Consider the following 14211-nt stretch of genomic DNA (forward strand, 5'->3'; position numbering starts at 1 on the left):
AAAAAAAAAAAAACAAAAAAAAAAAAAAAAAAAAAAAAAAAAAAAATTTATCTCTTATTCAAGTAGAAAACATTTAAGTTTTAGTTTTGATTTTTCTGTTTTTGGAAATTTTTTAATAGTGAAGTGATAAAAATGATTGACCAATCAATTGTTATATCTCTTTAAAATCCACTGTCCCTGGCTTTGCCCCAGTGGGAGGTCTGGACCCTCCAGGGAAAATTTCAGAGCATGTTTTCACAGCTGGAAATTTCATAATTGACAGCAGATACTGAATCTGTGTAGTAGAGAACATGCCCCTGAGTAGCTTAGCCTTTACTCCAGAGCCCTCTGGATAAAACTACACAAACCCAGTTCACTTGGTGTTGCAGAGTAAGGGTTATCTAATTTAATCATGAAAGTCAGGTGAACATGTTAGAAAACAGGTTCCTGCTTACAGCAACATTTAGCAACCGTTCATAATCTTTGCTGTGGCTGTTCTCGCATTCTGAAGGTTAGCTCACCCTCTGCCCAGTGTGAGCCTGGGTGTATAGTGGAGAGGTCAGAAAACATTGACCATATCTTTGTGTCCTTGCTGTGGTTGCCTGAGTTGTAAAACCTGCGCAGGAAGGTATTGGGTGATTGTGGCTGCTCTGTGTGTGCATGACACTGCTCCTGGGGTGCAGAGCTTATTCTCTTCCTCCCGCTGTGGTTTTTGTGACAAGAGAGGAGACAATATCTTCAGAAAGTAGGATTTTTATTCACTTTCACTAAGAGTAGAGCAGATGAAAGAGAATACTTATCTCTTATTAGGATCTATGAAAGAACCAGTTTCATGGTTGATTAAACTGTATTAAAGTAGGTTAATAAAATAAAATAGGTATTTATTTAATCAAATCTGTGTAAGTTTTTTTATTGCTCTGCTTAGGGTTTCTCCCTTTTCAATCCACATTTATGAATGTTCTTATCCCTAGTTCTTAGTTGTTGAGTCATTTTATATTTATTAATAGATATTCAAGTAGTCTGCTTTATACTTCTGTTAAATTTTAGACAGCTCGTTTGATTCAAGATTCTTCCCAAGAGGAGCTGGACCTGCAGGCCCAACGCCCACAGTTCCTAGAGGATGGTGAGGACCAGAGCAGGCGCTCTTACAGGTGGGTGTCTGCACAGCCCAGCGGGCCTTTCAACAGCTACATGCTGGTTGTGCGCCTCCACTGCTCCAAGGGCTTTGCAACTGAATTCTCTCTAAACTCTGTAAGGTAGGTTTTATTACCATCTCCATTTTATAAATAAAGGATCTCACACAAAAGAGATTAACTTGCTAAAATTTCTACTGCTAACAAGTGGCAGGGCCAAGATTTGGATGCGGCAGCCCTCTTCATTCTGTGCATTTAGAGTACTCTGCCGTAGCCTCCTGCCCCGACTTTAAGTAATTATTACATGCTCAGACATAGCTTAAATTTATATTGTGCCTTTTTGCCCAGGCTCTTCATATGCTTCGTGTGTAACAACTGGTGTGCCAGGGTACAACATGGTTAAAAAGACAGTGGTTTAAGTGATTCCTTTATTCATTCAGCACTGTATGCTGAGCACCTTCAGTGTACATGTACAGTGCTGGATGCCTGGAGGACATCGGTGAATAAACCAGCTCCTCCTGTCCCATCTCATATGGTGGCACATACATCTACAGCAAATAAAACGAATGTATTTTTATAAAATTGAAGATGAGCATACATGTATTAAAAAAATTAAAATGAGGGGCCGGCCCGGTGGCGCACTGCTACAATGCGCCGCTTGGGAAGTGCGGTGGCGCTCCCGCCGAGGGTTCGGATCCCACATACAGACCAGTCGCTCACTGGCTGAGCGAGGTGCGGGTGCAACACCGAGGGTTGCGATCCTGATGCCGGTCCTGGTCCGGTACGGGCGCGACACTGAGGGTTGCGATCCGTTTCCGGTCATGAAAAAAGACAAAAAGGAAAAAAAAAAATTAAAATGAGTATTGTATTCTATAGAGAGAGTTTTAGCTATATAATATTTTAATAATTTTATCATTTGCTTAAAATACTTTTTAAACTCTAGTAATTTTTTTCCAGGGCCATTTAATAAAAGCTATGTCTCATTTCTCTGTATTCTTAAAAACTGATGAGCTGTCTTACTTCAAATGAATGGTCTTAAAATTTCTGAAAATGGATAAGTTTGGCTGTATAATTTTTGAGAAACCAAGTTACTCCTTTGTTTCATTTACATAGGGTTTGTTTTTCAAACAAGATCCTAAATACCTTGAACCAGAATTCTTATGCTTTAGATTCATTGCCTTCAGAAGGCTAATATCCTGAGATCTTCATGAGTTTGCAAAATATACATTAGAGCAGTGATTCTTACTTTGGGGTCCACAGACTCTGAGGGCATACACGTAGATGGGCTTCAGGATTTCTGTGATTCTCACGATATTTTCTTCATATTTTCATTTATTCAGCATGTATTTCTTTGCTAATATCTAATTTGGGATTTTGCATTGTTTTTAAGTGTGTTTGATCTTATGTGTTCTCATGATTCCTTTGTGGCATCTGCTGGGGCGTTACTGGACTTTTAGCCTTGCATCATTCCTCTATCCATTCATTCATCATTTTTTAAGGACCTGTTATGTGCCTAGCACGAGGGTGTATTAGTGAGCAAAACAGAAAAAAACTCAGTCCCCATGGAATTTACGTTCTAGAAGAAGGAGATAATGGGCACAATGAGTAAGTAAACTGCAGAGTCAATGAAGTGTTACTCTGGGTCATAGACAAAGAGAATGCAGCAGTGGGATGTTAGTGTCACATGTCAGCAGACTGGAGAGTCATCGCTGCTATCGTAAGAGGTGGCCATAAACTCCAAATATATTTAGAAGGTAGAACCTAGAAGACTTATCACAGGTCAAATGTGAGAGGAAAAGGAGTTAAGGATTTGACCAGAGCAGCTAGAAAGATGGAATGAGTATTACCTAGAAAGAGGAAGCCCCTCTGAGGAGCAGACTTTCGTGTGAAGACCAAGTTTGGTTTATGTCATTGTGGTGGATACCTGAGAAGAAATGGCAGTCACAGTACTTTGTACCAGGTTGGAGTTGAGGGAGAGGTGCAGGCTGGAAGTATACATCTGAGAGTTGTCAGTGTAGAGACTCATATTGCAAGCCCCTTGGCAGGTCCAGAGAAGAAACTGGCTCAAAGATAGCTACCCGGTCACTCCCCTTAGAGGTGGGCAAAGAAAGGAAGAGCCAGCTACGGGGACAGGTCAGACTTGCCACGAGCTGGAGAGGACGTTGTAGCTTTAATTAGATTCTCAGGGATCAGAGATCCTTCCCCAAGATGAGAAACATAGCACCTGTATCCTATAATTTTCCCATAAAGCACGGCTAAGCAGGGAGGAGGAATGCACCCCAGAGGTGTGTTTCCTACGCACACTTGCTTCAGACAGTCATGGGGACCTCGGCATGGTTCCTGCTTTCTCTCTGTCTGACCTCACTTGAGGAATGCACTGCACAGAATTGTGATGAGGATAAACTGCCTAGCATGATGACAGTTCTACTGTGATGTTGCCGTTAGCATTAGCATCTCTGTTTTAGGAGAATAGCTGTGTGGTCAACAGACCAGGCAGGCGTAGTCTGTGGAGAGAGAGAAGGGCCATCTCATGAATGGAGCTGGTTCCTAGCTTGGCTGGGGCCACATAGTGAAGGTCTGTTTGTCTGACTGTTCTCTAGTAAGAGGTTGTTTCTCCACAGTTCTGTTGTTGGTTGTTGGTTTTAATTAACAGATGTGACTGTTCTGAAAGCTTACTTTGCTTATTGGAGATCCTTTTCTCCGTAAATGTCAAGTCGTTTAATGGTACTCAGTTCTGCAAATAGATGATTACCTATCACTGACGTGTAGATCAGAATCAATCTCAATTTCGTGTGCAGAATTACCTTTCTAAAATCAGATGGTGTATATTTGTTTGCCTGCTTTCTATTTTTAATTGATAGCCTCACCAAATCACATTCGTGTATTGGAATGAAATTTTGAAATGTATTTACACTTATTCAGCCCTCAGTTTAGCTACAGAGAAGTGTTAGTTGCATCTCTGTAGGCACCTAGTCTAGACGTAGAAGTGATAGTTTAGGGACTTCACTAACTTCCTATGAGACATTAAAACCTGAGAATGGAAAAAAATAGGGACGTACTAATGGAATAAGCTTTTAATAATAACTGAATAGGAATTTTGAGACTTATAATTCTCTTAGTCTTCAAAGTAATTTTAATCTATCCAGTAGTAACTGCGGGGGAAATAATACTGCATATTTATGTACTACTCAAAATAGCTCCAGTGTAATCTGTTTTGTAAAGTATTTTATAAACCAAAGGAGTATTTGGATTATCATTTCCAAGTGTCTAGATTCAGGCCCCGAAGCAATAGAAGGTATCATAGTGTCTAATGACTTACTAAAGAAAACAGCATGTAATAAAATTTCTTCCTGTTACATTTAGAGAAAGTTTCTAACTACTCAAATATGTCTGCCGGGGAATTATTACAGGATTTCCTAGTTTTTAAATAATAAAACACATTTAAGACTACAAATACTCTGAGCAGGATTTGATCCAACAAATTATTGCTGCGAATGTTTTGTATTTTGTATTATAATTTTTTAAATGTTGGCGAGCACACCTAGTTTCTGAAACAGTTGTGCCCGATTGTTTAACAGTTGCTGGTGAAGTTAGTTTGCCTTTCTTCTGTCTTTGTGATCGTGCTGTGAACTGACATGGACTGAGCTCTGCGTGTTTGGTTTGCAGGTGTGAATACTGCAACAAAGGCTTTAAGAAGTCCAGCCACTTGAAGCAACATGTGCGCTCGCACACGGGAGAGAAACCCTACAAGTGCAAGCTCTGTGGGAGGGGCTTTGTTTCCTCCGGTGTCCTCAAGTCGCACGAGAAGACACACACAGGTCACTGTCTGCCTTATGTGTGGAAATTATGCCTGTTGTTTTTTAATATAACAGCTTTATTGAGAACTGATCCACATACCATTCAGGTCACCCACTTAAACTGTCCAATTCAGTGGTTTTAGTATGTTCACAGAAATCTGCAGCCATCACCACTATCTAATTTTAGAACATTTTTATCACACCCACAGGAAATTCTGTACCTATTAGCAGTCACTCCATTTCCCCTTAGTGCCCCCCAACCCTAGGCACCCACTGATCTATCTCTGTCTCTGTGGATTTGCCTGTTCTGGACATTTCAGGTAAATGGACTTGTACAGTATGTGATCTTTTGTGACGGGCTTCTTTCACTCAGCACAAGGTTCACCCATGTTGTGATGTGTGTCAGTACCTCATTCCTTTGTATGGCCATATAATGTTCCACTCTGTGAATATGCCACATTTCATCTATTGTTCTTCAGTTGATGGATGTTTGGGCTGTTTCCATTTTTGGCCAGTATGAATAATCCCACTGTGAACTTTTAAGTGCAAGTTTTTGTGTGGACATGTTTTCATTTCTCTACTTCGGTGTGGAATTGCTTGGTCATGTGATGAGTCTATTTAAACTTTTGAGTTTACCAAACTTTTCCAAAGTGGCTAAGTTATTTTTCATGTCCGCCAGCCATGTATGAGGATTCTGATTTTTCTACATTCTTGCCAGTGCTTATTATTGTCGGTCTTTTTTATTGTGACCATCCTCATGGGTGTGAAGTTGTATCTCATTGTGGTTTTGATTTGCATTTCCCTAATGGCTAATGATGTTGAGCATTTTTTGTTGTACTTATTGAGAAATGTGTATTTTAATCCTATGCCCATTTTTAAATTAGGTTATTTATCTCATTTTGATCAGGTTCTAAGAGCTTTTTTTAAAATATATTCTGACTTCTGGATCTTTATCATATGTATGGTTTGCAATTAAATTTATTTTTAATATATTACATAGTAAGATATTAAAACATTATTAAATAATATTATTATATAATATGTTAAATAATATGTTTAATATATTTAAAAATATTTTCAGTATATTTAATATATTAATGATCTTCGTGTTTCATATCAGTGTGTATTTTATATAAGGCTTTATCTGAAAGTGAAGGTGTACTGCTTAGAAACATACAAACAAAAGGAGGAAAAGTTTTCTGGGCTAGTCCGTTGGTTGATTGAGAGCAGGTCACATGGTGCTTAGGAGGCAGAGAGAGGCCACATAAGACTTTTGCAAGGAGCAATGGGAGGAAAGACAGGGATAGGAAGAAAGTAGAGCTGTATGGAGACTTTGTAGGCTATTCCTTAGGGCCTAATGTAAGTAATTTTCTTTGGGATGATGAAAGATGGATTTGAAAAAACATTACTTGGTATAACCCAAAAATATGTTGTCCGTTTAACTGACTGAGAGCAGAGGACTTGTTTTGGGAAACATACTTCTCAGAGGCTGTTAATTTCAGTAAAAAATGAAGACGTGCTGTCAGTTTCCATGTTCTTAAAATGATTCAGTTCCTGAGAACTAGAAACGATAGCAAATAAACTCTTTAATTTTGTGGCTTACTGAGTGCATCTCTGCTTTTGACTGTCTTTGATTTGAAGGTGATGAAATGTGGCTGTTTCCAACCATGTGTTGTCCCATTTCTGTCCTCTCAGGGGTGAAGGCGTTCAGCTGTAGCATCTGTGGTGCATCTTTCACTACCAACGGCAGCCTCACGCGGCACATGGCAACGCACCTGAGTGTGAAGCCCTACAAGTGTCCCTTCTGTGAGGAGGGTTTCCGGACCACAGTCCACTGTAAAAAGCACATGAAGAGACACCAGACAGTGCCCTCTGCTGTGCCAGCAACTGGAGACACAGAAGGAGGAGGTGCTTGGCTTGAGGGTTATTAACCAAATGCGTTTTACATCAGTGTTAGTTCTTACACACCTGTGAGTCATGCGGGTCTGTGGACATGTTGTGGGGCCTGGGTTCTGGCCTATGCTCTGGCCAGTGCTGTCCTCATACAGTGCTCAGTGTCTGTTGAGTGAATGTCATATTGATGACCACATGTTCTCAGAGGCTTTCTCTCCCCAGTTGCCTGTTCCTCCTACTTTGTATTCATCTGACCTCAGGGTCCTTGATATGCTATACTGAAATAATAGCAGTGTAGCTTTCTCTTATATTTTGAGGAGTAAGTCTTTAAAATTTGTCCTGCCTATTTTAAAATAATGAAAGTTCTGACTTATCCATTGCCAGAGAAGATGATCATCTAATTTCCTCAGTAAATAATTCTGAATATTGAAGTTTCTGAACTATTGTGCTTAGTGAAATTGTTCAGACTTTTCAAGCTGATGGTACTTCTGTCATGAAATTTAGTAAAGAATAAAAAGAAGATAACTTTTTTCCTTCAAGTGAATTAAAGAATATAGGGCATCCAGGCATTATTTCTAGAACTCTGTAGTGTGGAGAGTGCTAACTAATCAGCCAGTACATGTAATCTCTAAATCTGATAACCTATTCCTTCCTGTCAGTTAATAAAGTTTCTAATACTATTACATCGGTGCTGTTAGGATTGATTTGGGGATTCTATTAGGGCTTCATCATGCTACTACATATATATTCACATACAGCTTTATATATCTTGTTTTCTTCTTTTGGATCATTGAGGGGAAAACCTTTATATGAACTCTGTTTTCTATAGGAGAGAGTCACTTGTTAAATTCTTTTGTTTTACCCAAATCTGGATTATTGTAATAGGGATTGAATCTCTTCACGTTTATTGTGACATTTAACTTGTGTGGCCTAACACATGCCATCCTGTTTTATATCTTGTATTTATTCTGCTCAATTTCATTGTCCTTTTTGCTCTCACAGTATGCACTATATTGATTGTATCCTTGCTTATGCAACATTTTTTAACACAGTTATCTCCATATTTCTTTGTCATTGTTGGTGGGGTCCACTGTTTATATCCTGCCCCCAGATCTTTCAAAGTTTTTTTGATATAATGTGGAATTTTAGTTCACTTTATTTCTTTTTCTGGGATTTCTACTAAATAGATAATGAATCTCCTGGCTCTTAACCTCCATGGCTGACTTTCTCCATCCCACCTTCCTCCCTCTCATCTATCCCATCTTTTTTCCCTTTATGTTCTAAGAAAAATTATCCAGTTTGTTTTTTAATTCACTAATTGGGTTTTAACCACTGTCATTGTGCTATTTAGTGTTTCTACTGAGTTTTAAGTTTTTTTGAAGTCCTTCATGCAGTAATGACCTCCCTGCTCTCAGCCAAACTATTTTCTTTCTCAGTTACATTTTATTAGCAGCTTATTCTTGTTTTAAATGAATTGAAATATATCTTTATGTTTCACTGAGAGAATACTTAAACATTTTTTTTTTAAGTTTTATTTTCTTCTATATAGTAAGTATTTTTTATTAGGGACTCTTTGCTAATTTATCAACTTAATCTCCCATTTTGGGGCTTCTGACTTTCTTTATCTGATGATAATTCATTTTTTGCCCATATTAATAAATGAGTATCTGCATTTATGAATACTGGTAGCTTGCGGGGACACTGACTATTTCCAGGCTTGCTAGTGGTTTTCAGTGAGGGTGAAGTAGATCTTCAGTCATGGCATATTCCTGACATTGGGCCGTTGCTTGCCTGGGCCCGTCCTTCACCTGACTGTTTTGTTCTAGATCTTTCGTAGTTTCTCAATGAAACAGTGCAGGGAAGAAAAGCAATTCTTTCCCGCAATCTTAGATTTAGCTTAACTGAGTTATTAGTTTTAACCTTATGTACATATTTAGTTTTAATTCACTTATTTTGTTTAAAACAAGGTTTTTACTAGGATTCTGATCCCTTTTCCTATATTTTGTTTAGATGTGGGTATGGAAGAAGAGGAAGAAAATTCTGACAGAAATGCAGTAAGGAAGTCTCGTCCTGAGGTCATCACTTTCACAGAGGAAGAGACAGCCCAATTAGCCAAAATTCGGCCCCAGGAAAGTGCTACGGTGTCTGAGAAGGTCCTAGTTCAGTCGGCCGCAGAGAAAGATCGCATTAGTGAGATGAAGGATAAGCATGCAGAACTCGAGGCAGAGCCCAAGCACGCCAACTGCTGCACCTATTGTCCCAAGAGCTTCAAGAAGCCCAGCGACTTAGTGCGGTAAGACCCACTGCTGCACTCTGTGCAGGGTGTCTGGTTCGGGAGTTTGAAAATATATTATTCCATGTCTTCATTTGATAATTTTCATTGCAGTAAGGCAGGTTAATTTCTGAATCTACTGTTACTTAAGCAGTGGCTAATCACTTACCTGAGTGTATGGCTTTACACCTGTGTTAATTCTGTATCATAAGCTCATGCCGAATGTTAATTAGAAAATCTCTTTTCTCTGTAGACTGCTGGTGCTTATTTCTCTATGATTGTGGTAGTAGTAAAAAATGTAAGCTAGTTAATTTACTGAGGAAGACAGGATGCTGAGCTTTGCAGGTTTGTAGAAGGGCAGCAGCTGTCCTGCCCTAGAGGACGGTTGGCCTGTGTCAGAAGGGCAGACACACACACCTGACAGTTGGGGACTGATTGGAGATGTTGCGAGGTGATAAGCCAAATAGCATTGATTGATACGTGTGATCAAGTTTTGCAGAATGGTGAAGAATCTGGAAAAAAGACACGTGGTAAAGTGTGGAAGGAGACCTAGAATAGAAGGAGCTCTAGGAATGTTCAGACTGGAAAAAAAAGACCGAAGTATAAACATTATCTTAAAACATTAGAAGAGCTTCCACATACCATAAGGCGGACACTTATTTTTTGCTCTAGGAGATAGAACTAATGGGTGAAAGCTGTAGAGCAGTTTAATAAAGGAAGAACTGTTAAGATTTTAAGATGGAGGGGCCGGTCCATGGCTCACTTGGGAGAGTGTGGTGCTGATAACACCAAGGCCACAGGTTCAGATCCCTATATAGGGATGGCTGGTTAGCTCACTTGGGAGAGCGTGGTGCTGACAACACCAAGTCAAGGGTTAAGATCCCCTTACTGGTCATCTTAAAAAAAAAAAAAGATTTTAAGATGGACAATAATATAGCAGCCTGCTTCAGAAAACCAAATAGCATATTTTCCTTGTTCTCTTTATTCCACAGAGTACTCCACAGCATGGTGGCAGGTGATGCAGGAAACGGGTAGTTATCAGGTAGCCACTAGGTTGGAAGTGCTCATTTAGTGAGCACTCAAATCACAGGCAGAGAAAGCCCAAATGAAGCTGGACTGCGTGGGCCACTAGAGCAGCATGGCATCCTGCATGCTCTCTCTGAATCATGTACTGTGTGTTGATGGTGTGATCCGAGTTTGAGGAATAAAGCAGTGGGAAGTTAGACTAAGGAGAGGATAGAGGGAGTAACACTGGAAGAATTGGGTGTTTTGTACCCTGGCCAGCAGTTGTATGTGGCCAGGAGGAGCTGATGAATAGCTGAGAGCTGGTTTCACTGGTGGGGGTGGTAGGTGCAGTGGAATCACAGGTGAGAAAGTTACTCCAGGCAAGGGTGCCATGCAGAGGTGTTGGGGACAGGACTGCAGTCTGCACGCCAGTATAGACCTACCAGGTGTGGGCCTGTACATGTTGCTGATACGTAGCTGGTGGGGACAGCAGGTACACAGAGACAAGACATGATCAAGTAGTTCTTGAGTGCTAATGATGTCTCCCTCACAAAGGTGAAAAGGATGGGAGCCAATTATACCTGAAAACAAGCAAGGCACAACCAAATAGCTGAGTTATTTTCTTCTCGTCCTAGCCTTCATTAAAAAGCAGTTCAAGGTTTGGCCTCCAGTACTGAGTACGTATTATAGTAAAACAAAACCAAAACAGTATGGAAGTGTGTCCTGCTTCCCAGAGATAACCATGGTTAACAGTTTCTTATGTTTCAGAAATGTCTACAGATAGCTCAGCATTAAGTCCTACAATTCTGTTTTTTCTTTAATTTTTGCATATTGATGAGTCTTAGGCATCATTCTTTGTCACTACCTGTAAACCTATTTCATTCTTTTTAATGGTGGTGCTGTGTTCTGTCGCATGGGATACCGAATTTATTTCACCAGCCCCTGCTGGTGAACATTGAGCCTCCGTGTTTGATTCCTGGGAGGAGACTGTCCAGCGACTGTGTCCTCTGCCCCTGTGTGAGTCTCGGCACAGTGCTGAGGGTTCCTCAAAGGGTCATGTGTTTGTGCCCCCAGAGTCTCTGAATGCCTGTTTCCAGGCCTTATGGCTTCCAGGATGGGGGAAGTGATATCTTGTTATTTTAATTTGCTCTCCTTTGATTGTAAGTGTGGTTAAGCACCTTTCCATATGCTTTTGGCTGTTTGTATTTCTTCTCCTATAAGCTGCACATTGCCCATTTTTCTCTTCTGACGTTGGTTGTCTTCCTGCTGATTTAAGAGTTCTTTGGCTTTAAAGGAAATTAGCCCTGTTTTCCTTTGTCTTGTAGATATTTTTGTTGTTTTTTTGGATTTGTTTATGGTGGTTTTTTTTGATAGAGTCAAGCTCAAAATTTTCATTTGGGCAAATTTAATCAGTAGAAAGTAACACATAATTTGTATTTATACAGTTAGTTATAAATTTCAAATCATGAAGTTGTTAGTAAATGTGTACATAATTAAAAAAAACACTTCACTGCAAATGCTTTTTCAACAGGCATGTTCGAATCCACACTGGAGAAAAGCCGTATAAGTGTGACGAGTGTGGAAAGAGTTTCACAGTCAAATCCACGCTGGACTGCCATGTGAAGACACACACAGGTGAGGAGCAGGCGTCTGTATCATGGTTGGCACTTGGAATCGCATTTTATATGTTCTCTTCTTTTGTATTTTGCACACATAAATGCGCCAAAGTTATAGAAAGCTTAAAAATCAGGAACCATGAAGACATAGCTTACTTTTTATTCCTTACATAGGAAAAATGGTCTAAATAACACTAAAAAAAAGAGATTAGCTCTGAAAAGTTGAGTTATGAGTTGTTTTGTATTCTTCTTACTCAGCCTTAAATTCCTTTGTTAAAAAGATTACCTCTTAGTCTTATTTAGGTGGAAGAGATTGGGTTTGTTGAGGTTTGGTAAAACTGGGGACTTAGCAAATGTGATGACGGTTATTAGGTCCTAATTATTTTTATATGAGGAGAAAATCTTACGAAGGGAAAAATTAATGTCCAATGTTCATGGCCTTTTTCTTTATCTAATTTGAGAAACTGAAGGTTAATTGCACCAATCAAAATATATTAACCTTTGTTTGTTTTTATTCTGCATTGGACATCCTAGGGGTTATGGGGCCAGCTGCTGGTGTGGGTTCTGTGCTCAACTTGTAAGCTTCATGCCCTCAGATAAGCTGCTTCTTTGAGCCGTAGGTTCCTTGTGTGTAAAACGAAGCTAATAGTACTTCCTTTATTGGCAGTCTAGATGTGTTAAGACATTTAAATAGCTTAGAAAGTGTTTGGTGTGTAGTAACCTCAGTGATTGGAGAGTCATTTATTATTGCTGTGATTCATAGGATTATGATTATCAAACTGATTTATATTCTTAGTTTTTGGTTATGAGCAGAATTGAACAAACAAGTGCAAACAGTATTTCACACATTCTTGTGAAGCCCTAAGACTCCTTCCTGATAGGTTAATATTTGGAACCAAATAGATACATGAACTTACTTGATATGACTCTTCTATGCGCAGTTTTTCTGTTTCATTATGTTCCTTGTGTTTGTCTCTCTCATACAAGGCTGTGAGCCTGTGGAGGATGGGGAGGGGCCAGCTGCATTTCTCTCTGCACCCCACCATCTGGTGTGCAGGCTCTTACGTGGTAGATGCCCAGCACACACTGCCTCGTCATTGACTTGGTTTAGCAGTTCAGTGTAGGATACATGGATAGGAATAGAAAGAAAAGTCTGTGAAAAATGCCTTTCAGTGTCTCTTTTCCATTATGAAATGAGAAGGTGATTTCTGAGGACCCTAGAGTAGTGTTCCAGTAAATAGGCCTCTCTAGTCATTTTGTGCATTTTGTGTCATCCCTGGTGAAATCCAGTGTTTGTTCCTGGGCCAGTCGAGGGAGAAGAAGACCAGGAAGTTTTTCTACCCCCAGAAGCCCTTCCAGAACAGAGTCGGTGCCAATGCCACTCAGTGCCTTCACGGCCTTTGTGACACCCGGTAATATGAAAAGAGCCTCTAAGGATCTATGGTTGTTATCCTAGACGCACTGCTCTGTGTCCCCATAGTGGAGTTTTCCTTTGTTCATTATTCAGGTGTGGTGGTACCTACCTGTGCTGGCATTTTGGTTGCCCCTGTTGGGCAGAGGAGAAAATAAAGAGGTGCCGAGACTTTCAAGAGTTTTTTATAAACCCAAAGAAAACTGACAGCAGTGCAGAGCTGGGCTGTTAATCACCCCACCTTCTAGCTTCTGATGAATCCAAGTCAGATGCTCCTATCAAGGTGCAGTACCATGCAGTGGTTTAAAGATGCTGTAAACCTCAAAGGGCTGTGGCATTACTAAAATCATATTGCAAACACTATACTGTTAAGTTTCTACAACAATTGTCTGTCACGTCCATGACATCTTTCAGGTGAGAGGGATTCTTTGGAAGGCACTTTCGTCTGTGGAGTCAGCCCTGTGCCCTGGTGTGGACACTGGACTGGGTGTGTTTGGATGTAGTGTCTGTCATCGCCTCCCTTGACTCTTGGCTGGGCTTTCGACAGGTCAGAAGCTCTTCAGCTGTCACGTCTGCAGCAACGCGTTTTCCACCAAGGGAAGTCTGAAAGTTCACATGCGGCTGCATACGGGAGCAAAGCCTTTCAAATGCCCGCACTGTGAGCTGCGTTTCCGGACTTCGGGCCGAAGGAAGACTCATATGCAGTTTCATTATAAACCTGACCCAAAGAAAGCTAGAAAGCCTGGAACTCGGAGTTCCTCCGAAGGGCTCCCTCCTGTCAGCCTCCTCAGTTCCTCCTCTTCCGACCCTAATGTGTTCATCATGAACAACTCTGTCCTGACAGGACAGTTCGACCAAAACTTGCTTCAGCAAGGACTGGTGGGCCAAGCTATCCTGCCTGCTTCTGTGTCAGGTAAACACCAGGTCTGATACATACCACGCTCTGGTACACACCACGTTCATCTCTTCTTATAACTGAAAAAACCTCCTTTCCAGCAGCAGGGCTTTCCCTTCTTGGAGCCTCTCCCTTATAAGGCAGTAGAGAAAACTGAAACTTCATTTTTTTTTTTTTTTTTTTTTTTTTTTTTTTTTTTTTTTTGTGTCC

General features: G+C 40.3%; 1 protein-coding gene across 1 annotated transcript in view; it reads left to right on the forward strand.

Moving 5' to 3' along the window:
- The window catches only part of ZNF236 (zinc finger protein 236), a gene marked incomplete at its 5' end in the record, with an annotated part of 114904 nt that overhangs the window by 69874 nt on the left and 30819 nt on the right, over positions 1 to 14211 (forward strand). Inside the window, 6 exons of the mRNA XM_008578795.1 lie at positions 1027 to 1130; positions 4779 to 4930; positions 6605 to 6817; positions 8813 to 9095; positions 11611 to 11714; positions 13654 to 14019. Of these exons, the coding sequence (XP_008577017.1) occupies positions 1027 to 1130; positions 4779 to 4930; positions 6605 to 6817; positions 8813 to 9095; positions 11611 to 11714; positions 13654 to 14019 (1222 nt within the window). The remainder of the gene's footprint in view (positions 1 to 1026; positions 1131 to 4778; positions 4931 to 6604; positions 6818 to 8812; positions 9096 to 11610; positions 11715 to 13653; positions 14020 to 14211) is intronic.

Source organism: Galeopterus variegatus, unplaced genomic scaffold, assembly GCF_000696425.1.
Source record: "Galeopterus variegatus unplaced genomic scaffold, G_variegatus-3.0.2 Scaffold1759, whole genome shotgun sequence".
In the NCBI taxonomy this organism is placed as follows: domain Eukaryota; kingdom Metazoa; phylum Chordata; class Mammalia; order Dermoptera; family Cynocephalidae; genus Galeopterus; species Galeopterus variegatus.